Raw genomic sequence first — 26,356 nt, forward strand, 5'->3', positions numbered from 1 at the left:
TTAAAAAAAAAAAAAAACTACTGACACCTGAGGGAAATAGTTAGCTCCGCCCATCTTCTTTGCATGCCTTGACTGCCACCTTTAGCGGACCAATCAGAGGGCGGAGTGGGCGGGCTCCCGGTTGCCCGTGGCTACAGCAGGGGGAGCTGGAAGCTGTAGAGAGGCAGATGCAGCGCAGGAGCGGGACGGATGGATGAATAGAGGGATAGAGAGACAGAGAGAGAGAGAGAGATCTACAGATAGATGAAGCCGAATCTCTGGGACTTTCTCCACCGCTGGCTCTTTCAGAAACACACCACTTACACACTCTTCCAGTGATGTGGAGCTCTTAGCTGATCCTCATGTGTGTGTGTGTGTGTGTGTGCGTGCGTGTGTGTGTGTGTTTTTTTCTTCTTCTTGGTGTATGTGTGTGTAACGCACTGGCGGACTGGACAGAAATAACATTCTTATTTACTATTTAAAAAATTATATTTATTACAATAGAGGAAAACAATTTTATTTATAAAAAATATTATTATTAATATTGATGATGGATAATGAGAAGTATTTGCCGGAGCTGATGGCTGAGAAGGATTCCCTGGACCCATCTTTCCAGCACTCCTCACGCCTCTTAGAGCAAGGTAAGGTCTGATCTCTCTCTCTCTCTCTCTCTCTCTCTCTCTCTCTAACTTACTGTATAAACTCCTTGCAAAGCGTTTTCATTTGTCCGGAGTCTTACTGCACTGGTGTTACTTTTTATAAATGTTACCCCAAACATCAAAGAAATCTCAACATAAAGAAACATCTGTGCAAACTGTTTATTCAATCATATCCTAAAACAATACAAGATTTATGTATTTATTTATTTATGTATTTATTTATGTGTTTGAAGTACACCTTATATTTGTGCCTATTACGGGTCAGATGTTTTGGCACCCTCTGCATTCTCACCCTGTGCTCCTGACTGTTTTGATCGGTTCACAACACAGATTCAGAATATTGTGTTCATGCTCCAAGCACTAACAGATCTGGAATTTATTTATTTATTTATTTTTTTGCTTGCACATCATGAGGAGTGCTCCTACTTTAAAATGATTACGCCGTCTTATCAGGAATAACCGGTTACACTTGATTTCATACTTTTGCACTCGTTTCCGTTTGATCATTGATACAATGTTTCAGTTTTTAACTGACACAGGGGCGCTCCCGCGAGACACTGGTCTCTGGCGCGCGTTCAGAGCGCTACTGTCGGGTTACAGTGGTTTGCTTGTAATGCGCGCGCGTGTGTGTTTGTTTGCGTGTTTTTTTTGTTTTGTTTGTTTTTTTACAGTTTAGAATGTCATACTTTGCTGTAATAGGGATTAAACAATGGATACAATCTGGCAACCCCGACGGAAGCGCAGGAATGAGCGACCTCCTGCTGATAATGCACTCGTTTAAGCATGACGTCACGTGGTTCTGTACTATAATAAATAAAGCACTGTACATGAATAAAACTTTAAACAGATAAAGAATAGGAATCTATCTATACACTATTTCTATCTATCTATCTATCTATCTATCTATCTATTGTTCAAAGATATTTCTATTCCAAACAAAAGATGTTTAAGTCACACCGGGACTTGTGATTTAATTTCTGGAGAATGAAGGCAAAAAAGCAATTGGCATTTACAGAAGACATGAAGCACATTTGCCACATTTGAAAGTTGAAACCGTGAACATTCTGCAGGTGAAATGCATGATCCTTAAAAAAACAACAACAGATAACTTGTAGCCAACTTGCAGAAGAAACGCATCTGACTGTGGGAACTGATACACAATTATTCACCAACACCACTTAACAATCAGCTGGGAGTTATTGCTACATTGACTGTACAGTCCTGACCTCTCTCCAGGCTGTTTCCACATGTTTGGTCTGTTAACGGAGTTCCTGGGGGGCCAGCATTTTAGATGTGAAGCAGACAGTCCGACCATGACTCCGGCTTACTGAGAAAACTTTTTACCTAGATGGTGTTTAAGCACTAGTGAAACACTGGGATAATTGCATTAGTTTAGCCGGGGATTATGTAGAGAAATAAAGGGAGTTTTCACTCTTATAACTGTGGTTTATTCTGCACAATCAAAAATCATGCTTTGATGTGTGTCCGTGTGCACGTGTGTGTTAGAGAGGTGTTTTTAGATGATGTGGATTTGCTAATAAACCTGAGACACAACACCACTCACATCTAGTTTACCTACAATGTTTAAATGTGTGTCAATAGACAGATGGACAGATCAATACTTGAGACCCTGACCAGTGAAAAAAACCTTTCTGAAGATTAAATAATAAAGCAAGCAAGCAATCAAATAAACGAACAAGTAAACAGGAGAACAAGCAAATAAACTGGCAAGCAAACAAACAATAAATAAACAAACAAACAAGTAAACACACAAGCAAGAAAACAAAAAATAAGTAAACAAGCACAGGAGTAAACAAACAAACAAACAAGGACACACACAAGGAAACAAACATACAATTTGAGAAAGAAACTTTGACCAAATCTTGTTGCTGGAGTAAACAAACAAACAAACAAAAGCAAACAAACAAATAAAGATCAAACCTGATCAGAAGAAAGTGGTTCTTAAAAATCAAACAAACAAACAAACAAACAATAAAATAAATCAAATAAAGAGTAAAGAAGAAGAGTGCAACCTTGATCCAAAGCTGTTAGTCAAAAATGAGAAAACAAACAAATAAACAAACAAATAGTTAAATAAATAGACAGAAAGCTGACCAGGAAATGGTTAAATGAATAAATTAATAATAAATCTGACTTAAACACCCCTCTTACTGTATGTCATGCATCATGATGTAAACATGCATACTGTACATTCTCGCATGCTGCCAGCTCTTCAGAAGTGCTCTTATAAAAAGGAATTCTTAATCTGTACAAACTGATATTTAACAATCAAAAACATAGTGATTTAATATAAAACCAGCTGCTTAATTTATTATTATTATTATTATTATTATTATTATTATTATTATTATTGCCATAAATAAAACACCACAATGTGCAAGATAGCTCAAAAAAGCAATAGATTTTTATGGTGCACTAAAAGAACTCCCGAAAGAGAGAGAGAGAGAGAGAGAGAGAGAGAGAGAGAAATAGCAGGGGTGTGTACAAGTACAGAAGTCTGTTAATGTTTTTGTCTTTATATCTTTGATTTATTAATTAAATACCAGTGTAAATACCTATTGTTGGTAAATAATTTGTAAAAATAATTAAAAGGATAAAGCTAAAAAAACAATAAAAAGATCAGTTTTAATGTTATAGTGTACTTGCGTTTTTTTGGAGTAGGCCATGCTGTGTCGTGATTTTTTGTGTTTTCTGATGATTTGGGCGCTTTGTAGTTTCCGTGTCTACTGCATACTCTGTGTATTTACACTAAACTATCTCACTGATTGGCTCTGTTGGATGATGCTTGTAGCCACACCCACGTTTAGGGAAAAAGTGCTATGTTTGTGCAGAAAAGCGCTAGATGCTGTGACGTAATCTGCCACAAAACTGCTCATAATGTCCCTTCTACTAACATTTAAAATTAATTTATGGTGTATGATATAACTTCAGGCAAATACTAAAGGACTGGCAAAGTTTCATAAAATTTTGTCCAGTCAGTTTTGCGTGGTGCAATAAATAAACAAACAAACAAGTAAACACACAAGCAAGAAAAACAAGTTAGGAAACAAACACAGGAGTAAACAAACAAACAAACAAACAAACAAACAAACAAACAAGGACACACACACGGAAACAAACGTACAATTTGAGAAATAAACTTTGACCAAATGTTGTTGCTGGAGTAAAACAAACAAACAAACAAACAAACAAAAGTAAAAAAAAAAAAAAAACCAAATAAAGATCAAACCTGATCAGAAGAAAGTGGTTCTTAAAAATCAAACAAACAAATAAACAATAAAGTAAATCAAATAAAGAGTAAAAAAGAAGAGTGCAACCTTGATCCAAAGCTGTTAGTCAAAAATGAGAAAACGAACAAATAAACAAACAAATTAACAAATAGTTAAATAAATAGACAGAAAGCTGACCAGGAAATGGTTAAATAAATAAATTATTGCTGTGATTCGACTCGATCTGTGGAGATCACCTCATAACTCTACCCTTTGACAAATAAGGAGTGCCATGAAATTAGAAACAAGGACAGGACAGATTGGGGTAGCGCACACACACACACACACACACAGTGGAAGTGCTTTTTTTTTACCTGGGATTTTTTTTTTACCGTAATGTAATACCCTGAATTCTTCTCTGTCTCCCTTTCCACCTTGGTGTGTGTGTGTGTGTGTGTGTGTGTGTGTGTGTGTGTGTGGCAGGGAGGGGATTTCCTCCAGGGCTTGCTGTTCTAGAGCATTTCCAAATTGAATGTGGTGTGTGTGTGTGTGTGTGTGTGTGTGTGTGTGTGTGTGTTTTTGCTTATCCTGTACATTTCAAGAAAGTTTAAGGTTCTTAGCATTGAAACTTTCTCATACAGAGCAGTGACTGCTGGTGTAAAGCTGTCTGTCCTGTAGTCTATTGATGTTCACCATGGAGGTATGGATAGCAATATGGATGGATGGAGGTATGGATACTAGGATGGATAGCAGGCAGGATGGATGGATGGATAGATAGATGGATGAATGAATATGAGACAATGTGTTGCAGCTGTTGAAAACTGGGCCGTACTGAGAGTCTATCCCTCGCAGAGTTATAGTGACTCAGAGCGGAAGAGAAGCGCAGGCTGTAAACATACTGTGTATATTTAGACTTGTTATATTGAGGTGTGAGCAGCTTCTCAACAGCCCGTGTGTGTGTGTGTGTGCGTGTGTGTGTGTTCAACAAAGATTGCAATTCAGATCTGTCTCATTAAGGCGGTTTAACTTAAGTCATAGTTGTTTCTTTATAAAGCTGTGATGTTCCATGAGGTATCACTTGAGCCTCAGGTCTTAGGTTGTGGGCGTGGCCTGTCCCAGAGTTTCCTCATGCGGTGCCGGGTTCTACTTTAGTAAGCAGTGTAGCACTGAATCCCTTAAGAATGATTTGTTTAGGTTTTCGCAGTGTTAAGTTGATGTAAGCAGAACCCGGGTGTTCTCTGTCCCTTGCTGTTCCTTGTTTTGTTGTATGATGGTCGACTCGGTGTAGGAAGTGAATCAGACGGGACGCTGCGGCACTGAGCCGCACACGGTGCCGAGCTGTAGAGCTGCAGGACCTCCATCTGCTCCACAGAGGGAAGGAGAACATACTGTAGGCCTTGGAAGAGGGGGGCAGGGGACACTAAACTTTTAAGTTATTGCAGTATCTAGTAATACTTGTTTTCTGTGTTCTCCATGTTTTTTATGTTCTCCATCGTCTCTATGTTCTCTGATTGCTGCGTTCTTCATGTTTTTGATGTTCTTTATATTCTTTCTTTACTGTGTCCTCCATTTTTTTATGTTCTGTCTTCTCTATAATCCCTGGTTGCTGTTTTCCATGTTTTTGTTTTCTCAATGTTCTGCACTTTTTATGTTCTTTAGGTTCTCCATCTTCTCCATGTTCTTTGATTGCTGCATTCTCCATGATTTTAGTGTTCTCTTTGTGCTGTATGTGTTCATTATGTTTTCATGTTCTCTGTGTTGATGTTCATGTTTTTAATGTTCTCCATGTCCTCCATATTCTCTGTTTATGCATGTTCTATATGTTCTCCATTTGCATTGTGTTATATGTATTCTTTTTAATGTGCATATTCTTTATGTTCTCTATGTTCTTCACATGTTCCATGTTCTGTCTTCTCCATGCTTTTCATGTTCTCTGTGTTCATGTTCATGCTTTTCATTTCTCTGATGTCTCCATGCTTTCCATGTTCTCCATTTTCTCTATGCTTTCCATGTTCTCCGTTTTCTCCATGTTTTTGTGTTCTTAATGTTCTGCATTTTTTATGTTCTTTATGTTCTCCATCTTCTCCATGTTCTTTGATTGCTGCATTCTCCATGATTCTAGTGTTCTCTTTGTGCTGTATGTGTTCATTATGTTTTCCATGTGCTTTGTGTTTTTTTATGTTTTTAATGTTCTCCATGTCCTCCATATTCTCTGTTTATGCATGTTCTATATGTTCTCCACTTGCATTGTGTTATATGTATTTTTTAATGTGCATATTCTTTATGTTCTCTATGTTCTTCACATGTTCCATGTTCTGTCTTCTCCATGCTTTTCATGTTCTCTGTGTTCATGTTCATGCTTTTCATTTCTCTGATGTCTCCATGCTTTCCATGTTCTCCATTTTTTCCATGCTTTCCATGTTCTCTGTCTTCTCCATGCTTTCCATGTTCTCCGTTTTCTCCATGTTTTTGTGTTCTCAATGTTCTGCATTTTTTATGTTCTTTATGTTCTCCATCTTCTCCATGTTCTTTGATTGCTGCATTCTCCATGATTCTAGTGTTCTCTTTGTGCTGTATGTGTTCATTATGTTTTCCATGTGCTTTGTGTTTTTTTATGTTTTTAATGTTCTCCATGTCCTCCATATTCTCTGTTTATGCATGTTCTATATGTTCTCCACTTGCATTGTGTTATATGTATTTTTTAATGTGCATATTCTTTATGTTCTCTATGTTCTTCACATGTTCCATGTTCTGTCTTCTCCATGCTTTTCATGTTCTCTGTGTTCATGTTCATGCTTTTCATTTCTCTGATGTCTCCATGCTTTCCATGTTCTCCGTTTTCTCCATGCTTTCCATGTTCTCGATTTTCTCCATGCTTTCCATGTTCTCTGTTTGCTCCATGTTTTTGTGTTCTCAATGTTCTGCATTTTTTATGTTCTTTATGTTCTCCATCTTCTCCATGTTCTTTGATTGCTGCATTCTCCATGATTCTAGTGTTCTCTTTGTTCTGTATGTGTTCATTATGTTTTCCATGTTCTTTGTGTTTTTTTTATGTTTTTAATGTTCTCCATGTCCTCCATATTCTCTGTTTATGCATGTTCTATATGTTCTCCACTTGCATTGTGTTATATGTATTTTTTATGTGCATATTCTTTATGTTCTCTATGTTCTTCACATGTTCCATGTTCTGCCTTCTCCATGCTTTTCATGTTCTCTGTGTCCATGTTAATGCTTTTCATTTCTCCGATGTCTCCATGCTTTCCATGTTCTCCGTTTTCTCCATGTTTATCATGTTCTCTGTGTTCTGATTGTCTCTGGAGCTTTAGAGGCAACAGGGTAAAGAGAACATCTACCTGGATGGGGTGCGCTAAAGCTTTCAGTTTTCTATGTTCCTTTGTGTTCTGAATCTTCTCTATGTTCTCTGTTTTCCATGTTTTGTTTATTCATCTTCTCAGTGCTCTCTGTGTTCACTATGTTCTTCTTTCATGTTCTTCAGGTCCTTCTTGTTTTCAGTGTTCTTCAATTCTCCATGTATTTTGTTCTCCGCTTCTGTCGACACTCCATGTTTGTTCAAGCTTCTTCATGTTCTTTATGTTCTTTGTGTTCTTTGGTGATGGTTGAGAACGCTACGGACACTTGTAAAAGTTTGTTTTTCGTTTTCTGTCTTCATGTCTCTGACTGTGAGTACACACTCCTCAGACAGCGCTCGTATCTGCAGTGTGTGTGTGTGTGTGTGTAATTATCAGATTTCACTCTCATACTCATAATTTAGTGTAGAAACCAACTTCCTTCCAAACTTCCTTGATTCATTTACACCATAAAATGCTTCCATGGAAACCTGTTTCCCCACTGATCCGATGTGTGTGTTCGACCCTCAACACTCTGTGTGTGTGGGTGTGTAATGATTATCTATAATAAACAAAGGGGCATCTTCTTAATAAAGTAAAAACAGCAGAGTGGGAAGAAATACACTTTATGTCAAAGCGCAGCTGATTCACAATAACAATTGATTCGTTTTATACAGTAAAAATATATACATTCATTATTATTCATAGTGCGATGAAATGTTTCTGAATAATTCATAAGTGGTAAGACGGAGAAGAACCATCCTCAACTAGAATATCGCAAAGTTGGGCAAGTCATTTGGGAAGTAAAAGAGTCGACTCGTATTTGTGTGAGTCAAATCATTCCCTGATTCACAGATGAAGGAACTCCCTGCTTCGTCTCACACAACTAGAACTACTTTAGATAGCAACAGGGTAGTCCTAGGATGGGACACACACACACACACACACACACACACACACATAAACACTTAGGTATTCCCACTTTCCGTCATCACTCCTGGAAAAGGAAGGCTGAATCAATGTGTGTGTGTGTTTCCTGAATTAGGCGCCGTGTGTGAGCTCATGGTTAATTTTTTATCTGTCTCAGTGGACACTCACCACTCGTCTGCCAAATCGAAGAGAACTGAATCGCTCTTATCTCCTCCACCACGCTGTGTGAGCTCCACTTCATTATTCAGCTGGCAGCACATGACACAGAGTGATACACACACACACACACACACTCCGAACATGAGCTGGATGTCTGTAACACACACACACACACACACACACTCAACTTATCGCCCTGAACAGCAGCCCTTGCCGGTAGTGCAGCTGCAAATCACAGCTGTATACTCATCATACTAATATGTTACAGTTTCTATAGTAACGACTCATTCACTAGTACAGCTAATTCATGATATAAACTCATTCAAATACGACATGTAATATAACGTATATAGTGGTAAAGCTGTGAGTTTAATGCAAGACCCTAGACATTTTCAGGACAGAGGAGCTCATGTGTCCGTGTGGTTTCTGGTTGAAGCGAAACAAACAGTGTTTTTGTGTCTCATTAACTCAAAGAGAGAGAATAAAGAGAGGCTTTGTTCTCTGCAATAATGGAACTGCAGTAATGATGTAACTATAAACAGATAAAAAGCATGATGTGTCTTTCTGTACTAATAAAACACTGTTACAGTGGCTGTGGTGTTGAGAACTCGATCGGTTAATCCTTCTGTCTCTTTCTCTCTATCAGATTAAAAAATATCAGATTTTAGACTCAGACATTTTTTTTCTGTTTTTGTGTCATAATATGTATAACTACTGCTGAGTAAATAAGAGACAACATCAGGGAAGTGCTGAAAGTTAAACTGAAGCCTGGAAAAAAAAGGCACCCTTATTGTAAGGGCCTTGCTCAGGGGCCCAACAGTAGCAGTGTGGTGGTACTGGGGTTTTAACCTGTGACCTTCCGATTCACAGGCCAATACCTTTCCCTCTGCCCATAGACAGGCAGACAAACAGACAGATAGAGACACATTATGCAGACAATGAATCCAAACAGAGATTTACTGACAGAAAAAAAACAAACATCAGATTAGACAGTGAGACTCACAGAAACAGACAGACAGACATATACATGGATAGAGAGACATTAGCAGTTACACAGACAAACAGAAAGACAGATTGCTACAGGGATAGCCACCACTGCACAGCCAGCCAAGAAGACTGATGGACAGAAAGGGAAGGAGACAGATAGCCAGACAGGAAGGGAAACAGACAGACAGGGAAGTGGACAGAAGAACAGGTAGACAGACAGACAGGAATGGATACAGTCAGACAGGGAAGCAGACAGATGAACAGACAGGGAACAGGGAAACAGACAGACAGGGAAGTAGACAGATAAACAGGAAGAAAGAAAGACAGGAATGTATACAGTCTGGACGGTAAACAAATGGACAGAAAGACAGGCAGTCAGACCAACAGACTGATGAGTTGGAAGCTATATGGAAAGACAGGGAGCAGACAGACAGGCCATTAAGTAGACAAGGGGTAGACACCTGAACAGAAAGAAAGACAGACAGACAGGCAAGGAAACACACAGACAACCAATGAGACAGACAAGAAGGTAGACAGATGAGCAGGAAGACAGACATGAAGAACACAGACAGACAAGCTGATGGGGAAACAGACAGATAGAGGACAGGCGAACAGGCAGTCAGATGAGGACCGACAGACAGGCGAACAGATGAAGGACAGACAAGCATCCAGACAGACAGGTAGACAGGGGACAGACAAACAGACAAGCAGCCAGACAGATGGGGGACTGACATATAGACAGACAGACAGACAGGGGGCAGACAGAACAAGAGGGAGACAGACAATTTAATTCAATTTAGGAAAGCTGTGTTCTCCCCCCTGTCCTGAGTAGGAGTTTGGTGTGACCGCTCTGGGAGAATCAGACTCACACATCACGCCTCTAACGACTGTGTGTTTAACAGCACCACTAACACACATGGATTTTCCCATTAACTTCTGATTCACACCGCTGCAATTTACAAGTGACTGATCCACGGACGAGAGAGCTGTAAATCTCTCGTAACTCAGCCATGAACCGCCTCCGTCACTCATCCCGCTGCAGACGCAGTGACACTCATCACACGTCCAATTCTTCTTAATTAAAATGACACATGTATTTATGATCTCCTGAGTGTCTGGATGTTTTGCGCTTCTTCTTCCTGTTCTGTAGTTATAGCTTTCAGATTTATCACTGTTCAACAATTACTGTACTTACGGTGTACGCTATACACATCCCTTAAAAAGGAGCTGTTGCTATAGTAACCATAACATATAAGAACAAGTATGTTAATATACAAGTGGGATTTGATGCTGTACAATTGTCAGAGCTGCTGTTATAGGAAACTAATCGACTCCTAGTTTAGAGCTGTGATGTTAATGAGGGAAAGTCTATATGGGCTGAAACGCTAGCCGAGGCTTTGTTGCTGCCCTGAATGTACAGCATGCGGTTGTTTTGCTCTGTTTTCCTTGAACATCCTGTTCGGAGACATCTCCTTCCACCCTGTTCAATAATGCACAGCCTGTCTGGCTTATTCAGGGCAATAAGCCTTAAGGAAACACTTTCACCCCCAAACACTAATGTTATTAATAATGAATGATAGCCAGTTGGGAACAGTTAGTGCTATGCAGATGAGAGTGCGCTAACAGGCAACTGCTGGGTTACGGTAATCGTTAACTCTGTTAGCATTTCGGGGTGTAACTTTTTGAGGTTGAGGGAATTCATTAGCCCACTTGTGTATGTACAGGTCTGACTTGAGGGATGTTCCTTAGGAGCATCCTCGACCGACACTTCTTAACGTTTTAATCACTTGTTAGAAGGATTTGCTATGGGGACGCCACCTTTAAACATGAAAAACATAAACCGATACGCAGAGGAATATGGTTTATTTATTTTATCTTAATTGCCACTTTATTTAGTACAGATAATGGATATTGTGTTCTATTATGCAAAGGAAGTGCATTCTGATTTGTTCCAGGAACTACTCTCTGATTGGGTACCCGGACATTACAAGCAGGAAGTGGGCTCTGATTGGGTACCCTGGCATTACAAGCAGGAAGTGAACCCTGATTGGGTACCCTGACATTACAGACAGGAAGTGAGCTCTGATTGGGTACGATGGCATTACAAGCAGGAAGTGAGCTCTGATTGGGTACCCTGGCATTACAAGCAGGAAGTGAGCTCTGATTGGGTACCCTGGCATTACAAGCAGGAAGTGAGCTCTGATTGGGTACCCTGGCATTACAGACAGGAAGTGAGCTCTGATTGGGTACCCTGGCATTACAGACAGGAAGTGAGCCCTGACTGGGTACCCTGGCATTACAAGCAGGAAGTGAACCCTGATTGGGTACCCTGGCATTACAGACAGGAAGTGGGCTCTGATTGAGTACCCTGACATTACAAGCAGGAAGTGGGCTCTGATTGAGTACCCTGACATTACAAGCAGGAAGTGGGCTCTGATTGGGTACCCTGGCATTACAAGCAGGAAGTGAGCTCTGATTGGGTACCCTGGCATTACAAGCAGGAAGTGAGCTCTGATTGGGTACCCTGGCATTACAGACAGGAAGTGAGCCCTGACTGGGTACCCTGGCATTACAAGCAGGAAGTGAGCTCTGATTGGGTACCCTGGCATTACAAGCAGGAAGTGAACCCTGATTGGGTACCCTGGCATTACAAGCAGAAAGTGAGCTCTGATTGGGTACCCTGACATTACAAGCAGGAAGTGAGCTCTTATTGGGTACCCTGGCATTACAAGCAGGAAGTAAGCCCTGATTGGGTACCCTGGCATTACAAGCAGGAAGTGAGCTCTGATTGGGTACCCTGGCATTACAGACAGGAAGTGAGCCCTGACTGGGTACCCTGGCATTACAAGCAGGAATTGAGCTCTGATTGGGTACCCTGGCATTACAAGCAGGAAGTGAACCCTGATTGGGTACCCTGGCATTACAAGCAGGAAGTGAGCTCTTATTGGGTACCCTGACATTACAAGCAGGAAGTGAGCTCTTATTGGGTACCCTGGTATTACAAGCAGAAAAGTGAGCCCTGATTGGGTACCCTGGCATTACAGACAGGAAGTGGGCTCTGATTGAGTACCCTGACATTACAAGCAGGAAGTGGGCTCTGATTGGGTACCCTGGCATTACAAGCAGGAAGTGAACCCTGATTGGGTACCCTGACATTACAGACAGGAAGTAAGCCCTGATTGGGTACCCTGGCATTACAAGCAGGAAGTGAGCTTTGATTGGGTACCCTGGCATTACAAGCAGGAAGTGAGCTTTGATTGGGTACCCTGGCATTACAAGCAGGAAGTGAGCTCTGATTGGGTACCCTGGCATTACAAGCAGGAAGTGAGCTCTGATTGGGTACCCTGACATTACAAGCAGGAAGTAAGCCCTGATTGGGTACCCTGGCATTACAAGCAGGAAGTGAGCTCTGATTGGGTACCCTGGCATTACAAGCAGGAAGTGAGCTTTGATTGGGTACCCTGTCATTACAAGCAGGAAGTGAGCTCTGATTGGGTACCCTGGCATTACAAGCAGGAAGTGAGCTCTGATTGAGTACCCTGACATTACAAGCAGGAAGTGGGCTCTGATTGAGTACCCTGACATTACAAGCAGGAAGTGGGCTCTGATTGGGTACCCTGACATTACAAGCAGGAAGTGGGCTCTGATTGAGTACCCTGACATTACAAGCAGGAAGTGGGCTCTTATTGGGTACCCTGGCATTACAGACAGGAAGTGAGCTCTTATTGGGTACCCTGGCATTACAAGCAGAAAGTGAGCTCTTATTGGTTACACTAAGCGCATAAGTTGATGAGCAAGAGCGAGCTTTACTTAGCTGAATCTGCAGGTTTAATCAGCTTCCTTTAGGCTCAGTGAGAAGCCAGAAAGAGCAACAGCTCTATAAACAGGATCCTTTTGACTCCTAGGTGCACTCTCTCGTCCCTCAGAGGTTTCACGCCTCGGTTTTTATCCTGTAAAGTGCATTCTTGGCACAGGTTACATTAATGAGAATGCGAGCCTGTACTCTACTGCAATGCTGTTTAGAAAAGGCAAGACATGGGAGTGTGATGGAGGAAGATAAACAGTCGATAACAATCCATTATTAATAATACAAGCCTGAAGCCAAATGTATGTAGGTGGTACAGGTGTATGTGTGTGTAAATATATCGTGTGTGCGTGTGTGTGTGTGTGTCCCTGCTATGAGAAGAGCACTCATGTTAACCTGGTCTGGAGTCGTCGCGTCCCCATGGCGCCTCCCTCGTCACTTATGCACACATTATAATTTCATGAGCTCAGCTGGGTAATGCAGCACACGGCACGGCATCAAAGCAGAACATAATGACACCGGATCACCGACACAGAGAGAGACAGGGAGCAAGAGAGCAAAAGACAGAGATAAGTCAAAAAAAAAAAAGAAAGGCACACTGAGATGGAGAAAGTGAGATCATCTGATGTAGTAAATAATTCTGTGAAGAAGTGCTGATGGTTGCCAGGTCTTAGTAAATTGTGCAGCCACGACATCTGGAAGCAAAACATACAAAAATACCTGAAACTAGCTGAAAGATCCAATTGCTACGGGAACAAACAACAGAAACATATCAAAGCTGGGAAATATGATGATATAATATCTATATTGGGATAAAATGTCTTACAATACATGTTTCTGAGATCATTATTATGTTACAGTATCTTAATGAAAATTAGTGTAACATCCACATATTAAAACCCTGGTGCTTTTGTCACTGTAATACTAATAGTTTTGGCACCTTGATTAATATAATGCATTTATAATATTAATAATATTCATTTATTTATTACCCTTCATATACACTACTGTTCAAAAGTTTAAGAACACTTGCAAATTTCTTTTTTTTTTTTTGTTTAGGGATTTATTTTCTACATTCTACAACAATACTTGGGATTTCAAAACTATAAAATAATACATAAGGGATTAGGTAATTATCTTACAACAACAAAAACAACAGTTAGTTGTTATTTTAAGACACAGAGGTCAGCCTTTCTGTAATAGTTCTTGCAAGAACAGTATTGTCAAGTGCATTTGCAAAATCCGTCAAGCACCATAATGAAACTGGCTCTCATGAAGGCCGTCCCAGGAGGGCGAGACCAAAACCTACCTCTGCCACAGACCAGAAGTTCATTTAGAGTTATCAGCCTGAAAAATGACCAATTAACAGCACCTCAGATTAGAGGCGTTATGAAGTCTTTACAGAGCAGAAGTAGCAGAAACATCTCACCATTAACTGTTCAAAAGGAGATTAATGCATTTTTTGGACGCCTTCAGCATTCCTTTAGAATGTAGAAAGAAATAAAAATCAGGAACCATCATGGAGTTAGAAAGTGTTCTAAAACTTTTAAACGGTAGTGTAAATATATATTTGATACCACCCTGTATGGAATATTGTTCTAGACTTCTTAAAGTAACATTATTCTGTAACTGTATTTAATCACTCGCGACCTGACTTTGGATAATCGGTTGAAGATGGATGGATGGATGGATTTAATTAATTATTTAGAGACATTGTTTTAAGTCTCTAAAGTTAAATCCCATTTTTTCCCAAGTAAAAAAGTTGCTTTTACAATTGTTCTAAAAACCCCTTAGTTATTTCTTTCCCTAGACGTCTAGTTCTAGAACACTTCAGTTAATATATTTTTAAATGCTTTAATTAACAAAAATCTCTGGTCCAGAACTCTATTAACTCTTAAAATTTTCTAAGAACTATTTGAACCATTTAACTGGATACCTTTATTTAATATTTTCTAAAGCCAGAACTGGACTACACCCCGTTATTGACTATTTCTAAATGCTCTATAATCTCTATAGAAAAATGCGTTTTTTATTAATTTATTTAAAATTGTTGTTTTAAAATTTGCTTTAGATTTGTTTAGTTAAGGTTAAACAACTCTTCAGAAAAAAAAAAAAAGATTGTGATGTTTTATGAGCATTTAAGTATTATTCTGACATCAACCTTTCAGCAATATTCTAGTTATAAAGAACGTATCAATGTTGAAGAACATCACACACAGAACCGAGCACAATGAGGACGCTCGGGGGAAACGGTTTGGTCAGACTGACTTGTTGAAACACAAGTGCTGAGATTAAACACATGCTGTGTTAATATTATGGGAGGACTTGTGTGCTTCTGGTAGCTGTGGTAACACTGACGCCAAACATCCTTCCTCGGATAGGAGTACATGGACGGTTGTTTTATAAAAAATAAAAAAAATCAAGTTTGATGTGAGCACAAAGAGTTCATCTGAAAACTAGTCCGTGAAATAAATTATTTCAGATTAATAAAAAGACCAAGAGTGATAAAAGACAGCAACAGAGATGTAGGAGAGCGAGAACGATAAAGAGATGGTGAGACCATGTGACAGTGAGAGAGAGAGAGAGAGAGAGAGAGAGAGAGCATCAGAGCAACAGAGAAAGGAGAGACAGAAAGGGACAGACAATAAGATGGAGCAGAAGTACAAGCAAGGCAGTGAGACAGGCAGAACAACAGAGAAAGAAAACGTTAGAAAGAAAGACAGAAAAAGGGACAGACAAAAAAAAATAATCCAGACATACAATGTGTGCAAGTAACACTAGTTTATCAGATAGAGGGCAAGCTGCATGCTGTGTGGTGTGTGTGTGTGTGTGAGAGAGAGAGAGAGAGAGAGAGAGAGAGGAGGGTGTTATTTATGAAGGATTGCCCACAAATTAAATTTCAAAAAGGAGTGAAAAGGCAATAGAGGAAGGAAAAAATGAAAGACTGAGATTGGAATTGAAATGGAGGTTAAAAAAATGACGCCACAGGGAGAAAAGAACGATGCGATAAAAACAAATACAAAAAGGCACTCAGCTTTTTTTTTTTAAAGGAATAAGTGTGAATGTGAATAAAGTGGAAATTGGGTGTAGAAACAGGAGGAGAATAAATCCCAGGGGACGCGTGCTTCCTGCAGAGCGGCTGAAGTGGTTTTCCATGCGGCACTGATTGCGCAGGTTAAAAAGGCCAAGCACGGCTAATTTCACACGGTCAGGGTTAAACACACGTGTGTGTGTGTGTGTGTGTATGTGTGTGAGGGACTAAACAGAGTAAATTCTACTGACTAGCTTTTGTTATTACCTTAAAGTTGCTTCACTATTTAGACAAATGCATGAAAGGAAACAGAAAGCCTCACAGGAAGAAGAGTTCTTCAGGATAAGAACAAGATGCCCTGACTGGACATGACTACACATTCACAGAAGTTCCTAAAGTAATAAACATAATTATAGACACAGAAGGCAGGTAGATAGTGGTGGACTTGGGACTGCTGGTTCTGGGGAAGTTCTGGATCAGGGGTTAATCTGGGTTGAATACTGTTTGAAGTATCAGTGTTTATCTGAGGGAAAGAGATGTTCTGGTTTAGATGTGCTTTTGGATCATGTGTGGTTCTGGTTTATGATGGATCAGTGATTGTTCTGGTTTGCGGGTGTTGCTGGATTATGGATGGTTCTAGTTAAAGGGTAGTGTTGGATCATGGATCGATCTGATTTAGCGGTGATTGTGCATCATGGATGGTTCAAGTTTAGGGGTGATTCTGGTTCAGGTAAGTTTTTGGTTTAGGGTGTTGCTGGATCATGGCTGGTTTTAGTTTATGAGTGATTCTGGTTCAGGGATGTTTTTAGTGTAAGGATTTGCTGTATTATGGATGGTTCTAGTTAATGGTCATTCTGATTCAGAAAAGGTTTTGGTTTGGGGTGGTGCTTAATCAGGGAATATTCTGGTTTAGGGGTAATACTGGATTAAGAAAGGTTTTGGTTTAGGAGTAGTGCTGGAAGAGAGAGAGTCTGGAACCCAATTCTACTGTTTGGATAGGCAGGTCTTGTATGCTTTTAGATAAGGGGCACTTTTGCTTGTGGTTGGTGCTGGATTGGGATTGTTCTGGTACAGTGCTGCATCTGGGTTGGTGCTGGATTCCTCGGTTTTTGTGGTTGGGGTGTTGCTAAATCTGATGGTACTGTTTGAAAAGGCAATGCTGGGTCTGGGGAGGTACTACATCAAAGGTGTTGCTGGATCTTGTATGGGGCTGGGTTTAAGGTGTTTCTGTATTAAAATTGCTCTTGTTTTAGTTTACGGGTGGTGCTGTTGAGGGGCAATCCTGGATTTGGGCTGGTGATGGTCAGGGGTAGTGCTGGGACAGGATAATTCTAACTTCAATTTTTAGTCTAATGCAGTTCTGGCCGTAAAGAAGGTGCAGTTTGCAGGTTGGTACTGGACTGGTAATTTGAAATAGTTTTATTTGTCATTTTAAGAGTTCTTTTTTAGTATTGTAAATTCTGCAGATCGATGCAGGGCTTGTTTTGTAAGAAGAAAAGGGGAAGGAGCAAAGCTGTTTAGTCTTTTTCTCAAGTACTGATTAGATGGCAGCTCAGCAGGTTCTCACAGGAAACTGGTCTTGCCCAGCTCTATGTGTTTCTCTCAAGCCTCTCCCTCTTTCTCTCTCTCTCTCTCTCTTTTCCTCATTCTATCTCGTGTATACTTGTGAATCTTTTTTATAGTTTAACTTGCTTCTCAGAAAAGTTCCTCACTTGAAGTATTGCTTCAGAAACCACAATTCCACACTTACCCATAACCAACAGTGTACTGGTAATGCACTCAGCATTTTCTACTGGTCTGAGCCAGTTAGATTTTCCCCCATTATGACCTCATATAAGTAAATACCCCTCCCTGAACTTGTTGCTCAGATCTGCTGTTGTCTGCAGGTGAGAGGCTTAGCTATAGCTCTTTTACATAGACACTGAAATGGTTAATTCAGAGAAGGAGTAAAATATAGGGAGTTTGAAGTATGAGATAATGCTTCATTATATTTGCCATGCATTTTACACGTTTAAGGAATAGTTACGTATGGGACCTTTAAATCCTTTTGATACCGTCCCTATTGACCCAAATTTTAGAACGGGATAAAAATGTGCGAAGTACAAAAAACTTTTTTTGTTGTTGTTATACCCCCAATATACATTAGAGGTAAGCTGCAGGAGACTTTAGCACTCCAAATCCGAAATGTGACATCAGATGGAGAGACGCAGGATCATGAATGGCAGCGAACCAGAAAATAATAGAGAAAGTGACAATGAGAGAAATAAAAAAGAAATAAAAAAAATATATAAAACTGAGACAGCAAAATATAGGCGTGAGAGGAAAAGTTCAAGAGCGAGGTTGCTTTTTTCTTTCTGACAGTGTGATGAGTGGCGCTAGGTACGAGCTCTTCACTCTCCTTTATTACTTTATTACTTAGCGCTCTCTATTCCCAGTGTGAGAAGCTAAAATTAGCACGTTAGAGACCGGATTGTTGCAGCAGAGCGCGACGTGGCGAAATGAAGACGCTCCGGCATGAAAAAGTGTGTTGTGACAAAGGATATTGCTGGTAGAGCAGCTCTATTACTCATCCCTAGTTATTAAAGGGGCTTTGGTACTGAGCTTTGGGGTTTAAAAGTGCTCAACTTGTATCTTAGTATGAGATTTTCACTTTATTACAGCCTTTGAAGCTTAGAGATCTCCGAGCTTTATTAATGTAGTTCTATTACTCTGTGCAGGAGGTAAAAATGACCACTATTACTCTGCTACTGCAGCTCTTTAACTTAGATCACGGTTTCAAAGAAGCTCAAGTACCCATGCATTAGTGTTATAATACTCATCTTTTCGTATTAAATGATCTTTATTACTATTAAACGTGTTCTATTGCTCGTGTCTCTGCAATAAAGGAGGTCTGTTATTGAGCACTGGGGATTAAATGCACTTTATTACTCAGTTCTTGGGAATAAAAGATGCCCCATGTTTTTGGAATTCATAAAGCTGCATTTTTTATTCAATTTAGGTTTAGTATTAAAGAAGGAGTTTGCGATTCTGGAGAAAGCTTAATGATATGTGAAATCAACAACCGAACAAATACACTCCTCAAATCTGGGGCAGGGGTAGCTCAGTGGTTAAGGCATTGGACTATGGTTCGAAAGATCCCAGGTTCAAACCCCACAACCACCAAGTTGACATTGTTGGGCCCTTGAGCAAGGCCCTTAACCCTCAACTGCTCAGATGTGTAATGAGATAAAAATGTATGCCGCTCTGGATAAGATTGTCTGCCAAATGTAAATGTAAATCTGCTCGTAAATTCATGGACACGCTTTGCCAAGACAGTGATGCTAACACCACGACTAGATGACCAATATAAAACATCGCCAAGCACACAAACCTTCCTGTAACTCGTCCCTGGGTCCGTTGTTTGTTCTTTGGCATTAACAGAGGTCGGTTACTCGTGTCACAGTATCAAAGAAACACTATTCCACTGCACTTTCTTTCTCAACATTAAAACTTAGGTTTAGGTTTTAGTTTTCAAAAACCTCTATCAGTCATGTCTGGAAGTTTATTTCATATGTCTGGGTATTAAAGGACCTTTAATTGAGTCTAATTTGAGTATTATTTGAGCACTATTACTCAGCTCTTTGCTCCTACCTCAACTTTAAAGGTCCTCTGAGCTGCATATGCAAGATCCTGTAAAATCAGTTCAGCGCATTAAGGGTTTTAATTGATTATGACCCTCTGGGTTTCAAGGCATATTTTTGTAGATAAGATGTACATGAGTGAGAGCAAACACACACACACACACACACACACACAAACACACAGGGCCCATATCGGGGTAATGATGTGTATAAAAACACCAGATGTTTAACCCCAGCATGAACAGTGACAAAACACAAGCTGGCTGGTGTCAGGGCTCAGTATGGATGATAAACTGCCTGCTGCTTTATCGAGTATAAATTACACACAACAACAACAAAACAACCACAACAGCAGCAGCAACAACAACAACAACAACAATCTATTATATTTTGATTTCTGTAAATGTAACATTTTCTTTATTATTACTCGATAAGTATTTCATAATTACTGTAATGCTGTTTATTAACAAGCCCTAGTCCAGTTAGGTTTACTATTTTCCCTTGGGCTTTCCCAGGTGTCACCACATCTGATCATTTGATTTGCAGGATCTGGCACTAGTGTTATGCCGGATGCACTTCCTGTGTTTGCAACCATCCTATTTTCTACCTGGGCTTGTGACCAGCACTGGGTTGTATGAGGTGTAGTCTTACCCAAGATCCCAACAGGGGCACCCAGTGGTTGCAGGGCTTAAACCCCCTGACCCTTTGATTAGTCTTCTTCTTCTTTGTCTTTCGGCTGTTCCCTTTCAGGGGTCGCCACAGCGAATCATCTGCCTCCATCTAACCCTATCCTCGCCTCTTCTCTTACACCAACTAACTTCATGTCCTCTCTCACTGCATCCAAAAATCTTCTCTTTGGTCTTCCTCTGGACCTCCTACCTGGCAGTTCCAACCTCAGCATCCTTTCAACAATCTCTCCTCTGAACATGTCCAAACCACCTCAATCTGGCCTCTCTGACTTTATCTCCAAAACATCTGACCCTTTGATTAGTAACAGCTAGTAAATGTCATTTATTTATGCACAGTGAAGGTGGTGTGGCCTGCATACTTGTCAGTGTCATGAAAATGAGGGGGGTCCATACACCTGTCAGTTTCATTGATCGAGGAATGGCCTATATACCAGTGGGTTTCACAGAAAGGGGTGCGAATGGTCCAGCACCCAGTTTCCTCCCAGCTCTAATCACACCTCGCACCGCACCATGTTCCCTCTGATCCTCCAGCACTGCTCAGCTGGTCCCACAATTTCTCAGGGATCGAGGAAGACATGCATCCAGACTCCTCTAGATTCTTGTACTGGCCTTTGCTACATTTGAAAGTTTTATCCAGAAAATCTGATGGGGTGTACAATACGTGTAGAATGAACTTGCAAACTGTGATATATGGATGTGTATACCAGATGTGATGTTTATAGAAGCTCAGTGCTGCTATTTGATCTCTCATCATCTCACCTGATCAGACACCTCGACCCGTTCGGTCCGGCCCTGTCAATGCACTTCCAGCTTCATTACATCATGTCACACTGCCTTCTGACCTTTTCACTCATTACAAATCCTGACCAGGTTTTAGGATCATTAAAACCAGATTCACTTACAGACACACAGCCACACACACACACACACAGCTGTCTGTGTTTGACATGGCGAGGAGCTTTGTCTCTGCAGACTCTTTGGTGTTGCAGTGTGGTGTTCACTGCAGAAGCCCATTAGCTGGAGCTCTTCATTGCTGAAGTGTGAGGTGAGAAAAAAAGTAAGACAGGTGACACATCTGAACATGAATTTTACTTTCACAGACAGAACTCTTCGCAATTTCCATTTTTATATGTAGGAGCTGTATATATACATACCAGAGAGAATTTTAGTTAGCGGTTCAAGATGATGATGATGATGATGATGTAGAGAACAGAAGAGGAGATAACAGGAGAGAGTCACGACCCTATTCGGCATGGTGGCTTACCGGTTAGCACCGTCACCTTACACCTCCAGGTTGGATTCATGCCTCGTTTCTTTGTGCATGGAGTTTGCATGTTCTCCCCGTACTTGGTGGGTTTCCTCCTGGTGCTCCGGTTTTCTTCCAGTCCAAACACATGCGGTTTAGATTGATTGGTGCTCCCGAATTGCCATTTTGATGGCCAATTGATGGATCAGCACCTCGTCCAGGTTGCTCCCCGTCTTGTGCCCTACTGTAAGTCTCTTGAGATAGCCTCCAGGCCCCCCGAGACCCTGTATACATCTGGAAGATGTATAGACAATGACTGACTGACTTATAACTCTTAATTACTCTGTAAATGTAAACAGAGATGTTTATAACCAATCATAATGTAGAGGGCAGGGTTTATAGAGTGCAGGGTGCAGCGAGTACGTCCAGGCTGTGGGTCAGCTGCTCACTGTTAACTGTTCCCTCCAGACAGTGTGTCGCAAACCTCACACATAGGGTAGGGGATTCTCCCTTTTACACAGACGATGTCTCGCCCCTGTCATTACCTCTGCTTCCAGAATAAACGTGTGACAATGACCAACAAATTTCACCACCATTCATTACATACAGGATGCCAAGGTACAACATTCCGTGCTGAACCGGCTGAACTCTCTCTCTCTCCCTCTCTGTATCTGTTTATCTTTCTGTATGTGTTTTTCTCTCCCTCTGTATCACTCTCTGCATCTCACTCTCTGTGTGTTGATCTCTCACTGTATCTCTATTTGCATGTCTCTCTCACTCTGTATCTCTGTCTCTCTCTTTCTGTGTGTGTGTGTTTATCTCTCTCTCTATCTATCTCTATATACTGTTTGTTTTCACTGGGTTATTCCTTTCTATAAATAAACACTTTTTTAATTAACGCGTTGCATCTCTCTTCACTTACACACATACACACACACACACACACACATGGGCACAGTGACGAAAAGCCAGTGACTTAGGTTGAGTTTTTAGACAGTGCTGTGAGATTGTGCGTGCGTGTGTGTGTGTGTGTGTGTGTGTGTGTGTGTGTGTGTGTGTGTGGTGGCTAAAGGACAGAACTCTGAGCTGAGGGACTCGAGTGACCTTGGAAAGGAAGCTGGTAATAAACAGTCACACTGTTTTACTACGCCTTCTCTATGTGTGTGTGTGTGTGTGTGTGTGAAACATTATATTTATTATATTTATATGCTGTATAATACACAATGTGATCCAGTGTTTTATCTCCGCATGCTCTTTTTTCCTTATTTCATTAACACTCATGATGCTCTGAAACAAACACTGACTCAGTAACACTCCTCTGTGTGTATCATTTTACTGCGTTCAGTTAATGAGAACGCACTGTACTGGACTGTGAGAAATATGATGATGTCATCTGTTTTATGATAAATTATGTAATGCAAATCTGTTTCTAAGCTTTAACAAACGAGAGCCTTGCTCAAGGGCCAACCGGTGTTTGTGCTGAAACACCTGATCTTCAGTCTTCTTGAATGATCAAGTCAAAACCTTAACCATTGAGTTTAAGCCATTGAACCTTAACCATCTTAACCTAATCCCATTTTTTTCTCTTGTTTAGTGGCATAAATCTATGTTAGTCCCAGTATTTAGGGCTCTGACCCTTCATTAGTCACAGTCTTTTAGGCTCCTACGACTGACTAATCTCAATCACCATTTTTTAGGCCTGTTGTACTAGCTAGTCCCAGTCTTATGCTTGATTATTCAGTCCTTGGGGTTGTGATCCTTGCTTATTCTTGTTTTTATTGCATGAAAATTCTCAGTATTTTGACTTCTCACTCTCAGTTTATTCTACTATTTTAGGCTCTGACTCTTGGTTTGACTTTCTCTTAGTACTCTGACTCTTGATTTTGTTCCAGATTTTAGAGCTCTGACACTTGGTTAGTCCTGGTCTTTAGACCTGTACCTCTTTGTTAGACCCAGACTTTAGTGCTCTGACTTTTGGTTAGTCCCAGTCTTTAGCGCTTTGACTCTTGGTTAGTTCCAGTTTAGAAGTCTTTGACTCTTGTTTAGTCTCAGCCATAAGTTCTTTGGCTTTTGGTTAGTCCCAGTCTTTATTGTAAGTCAGAGCACTGAAGATTGTGACTAACCAAGAGTCACATCATTTAAGGCGGAGACTAACCAAGGGTCAAAAGCCTTTAAAATGGGATTAAACAAGATTAAGAGCACTAAAGACTGGGACTAACCAAAGGTCAGACAACTGAAGGCTGGCAATAACCAAGTGTAGGAGCTGTCCCAGTCTACAGTGCTCTGAACTCTGGTTAGTCTAAATTGTTAGTGCTCTGATTCTTGTATTATTCCAGCTTTTGGTTCTCTGACTTTTGGTTATTCCCAGTCTTTAGTGTTCTTACTCTTAGTTCGTTCCAGAAGTATTTGACTCTTGTTTAGTCCCAGTCTTTAGTGCTTTGACTTTTGGTTAGCCCCAGCCTTTAGTTGCCTGACTCTTGGTAAGTCCCGAGCTTTATATTTCAAAGCCTTGTGTAGTCTTTGTTTGTTTGTGTGTTTCTGCCTCTTTTAGATGCAGACTCGGGAGGTTTTCTAAAAGAACAGCTTCTAGTAAAATGTGTTTTTACTGCTTTCATTGCTTTCTTCCTTATCCTATATCCCATTCAAGCGCAGGTCTGTGAGGGGTCACTGATTTCACCTGCACAGAATGTAGTTTCTACTTGGAGGGTGTTGATGCAGAGACAGACCAGGCGTATATGAAGGATGTTGTCAATGTTTGGATCAGCGGAGCTCGTGACAGCCTTGTCTTTTGAAAATGTGAAAAGTTTGTGTAGACCTTTAAAATCAAATTTTCTGTCAGAACAATGGAAAGGGCAAAGAGTTCTTCAGGGTGGATGTTAAAGTGCTATTAATATTAATACTGAAGCATTGAAGAGAGAGCCTCACTCAGTACCTTTGCTCACCGTTTAAACACACTTCAGTTATCATCGAAACACACACAGACACACACATATCCACTATATTTCTCAGCTCATGACAGCTCTGAGTGGATGAAAGTCTCAAGCTCTTTAATCCTTCCTGTTCTTTGCTTCACTCTGATTATTGTGGTGTGTCATTGAACTGCTGACATTCTCCTTTTTCCTCTTAGAAGTGTGTGTGTGTGTGTGTGTGTGTGTGATCACACTCATTTTTGGGACGACAGGACGATGCTAAAGTGGCTTTACGCCTTTAATGTGACAGCCCAATTTCCTCTCTGTCAGTCCAAGCATTGCCTTGGTAGACAGCGCACACACACACACACACACACACACACGCACAGTAAGGACAAGAGAAATACACTAGAAAGTATTAGTTTTTTTCACTAACTTTAAAAGTTAGAAATATTAACATATTCCATGTCAAACTGTAATTAAATCAGCTCTTTGTGTGTGTGTGTGTGTGTGTGTGTGTGTGTGTGTGTGTGTGCACGTGTAGAGAATCAGATCCCTGTTTCAACTAGGTGAACCTTCTGAACCCTGTTTTGTGTGTGTGTGTGTGTGTGTGTGTGTGTGTGTGTGTGTGTGTGTGTGTGTGTGTGTGTGTGTAATCTGCTCCACACTCCATCCTGACTCCCACCACAAAGCCCGTTTGTTTTAAAATCACACCTGTCCCTTTTTTCCCTGCTCCTGCTAAAAAACTCTTTCTCCCTCCCTCTCCCCTTCTCCCTCTCTCCTTCTCCTTCTCTCCGTGGCTCTGGTTAATGAAACCTGGCTGTAAGAGGCCGATAAAGATGCAGTGAAATGTGCCGGAATCCAGCTGAGCCTAAGATTCTATAATTGGTGACCCTGAGGAACGAGAGAGAAAGACAGATTTATATTATATTGAGCGAGCGTTTTAATAAATGTCTATCTACCTTCTAAATAAACAGTCAACTGTCCTATCGAACGTGGACTAATGTTTTAATAACCAGCTTGTTTGACTGATTTCCACATGTGTCCATACGGGTTCCTTAAGGGTTCTCTTTCATTTTTTCTTCCACGTCTCAATGACATACCTGATTAGCTACTCTTAATTAGTCATGCAGTCTTTAAAATGTGCTTCTTCAATTTTCTATTAAATTCAGTTTGAACTCCAAGGTCTTTCCCGAATGCTTAAGGCATCCAAAATATGCATTAATCTCCTTTGAACAGTTGATATTGAGATGTGTCTGCTACTTATGCTGCTTCTTCAATTCAATTCAATTGAGTTTTATTTATATACTGCCTGGTCATTGTCACAAAGCAGCTTTAATTAAAAGAGAAGAACCAGACTCAACAAGGAACCCATCCTCATTTGGGTGATACCAGATAGCAGGGATTGATTTGTGGTTATTCTGAGAATTTTATCGTTTTGTAAAAAAAAAAAATCACTTTGGTCCTGAATGTAAATTAAAATAATAAGGGAAAACTCCCTGAGATGACAATGGAAAGAAACCATGAGGAGATCCAGACTCATAAGAAAACCCATCCTCATTTGAATGATATCAGATAGTATGACCACAAATCAGTTCTTCATGCATTTATTTCAGTAGTTGTGAACTTCTCTGTGGTAAAACGTTCTACATAGAACCTTTAAGGGTCAATTTTCAAAGTTTCATTACCATTACCAGTTCTAGATGTTGATGGCCTCCATAAATTTTCTTTTCATTTTGTGAAGCTGCTTTGAGACCATTGTTAA

General features: G+C 40.4%; 1 protein-coding gene across 1 annotated transcript in view; it reads left to right on the plus strand.

Annotated features, from left to right (window-relative positions):
- Nucleotides 1-498: 498 nt before the first annotated feature.
- The window catches only part of khdrbs3 (KH domain containing, RNA binding, signal transduction associated 3), a 110,713-nt gene continuing 84,855 nt past the window's right edge, over nucleotides 499-26,356 (plus strand). Inside the window, exon 1 of the mRNA XM_053513956.1 lies at nucleotides 499-620. Coding sequence (XP_053369931.1) covers nucleotides 527-620 — 94 coding nt within the window. The 5' untranslated portion in view covers nucleotides 499-526. The remainder of the gene's footprint in view (nucleotides 621-26,356) is intronic.

This window comes from Clarias gariepinus, chromosome 2 (assembly GCF_024256425.1).
Source record: "Clarias gariepinus isolate MV-2021 ecotype Netherlands chromosome 2, CGAR_prim_01v2, whole genome shotgun sequence".
NCBI lineage: Eukaryota > Metazoa > Chordata > Actinopteri > Siluriformes > Clariidae > Clarias > Clarias gariepinus.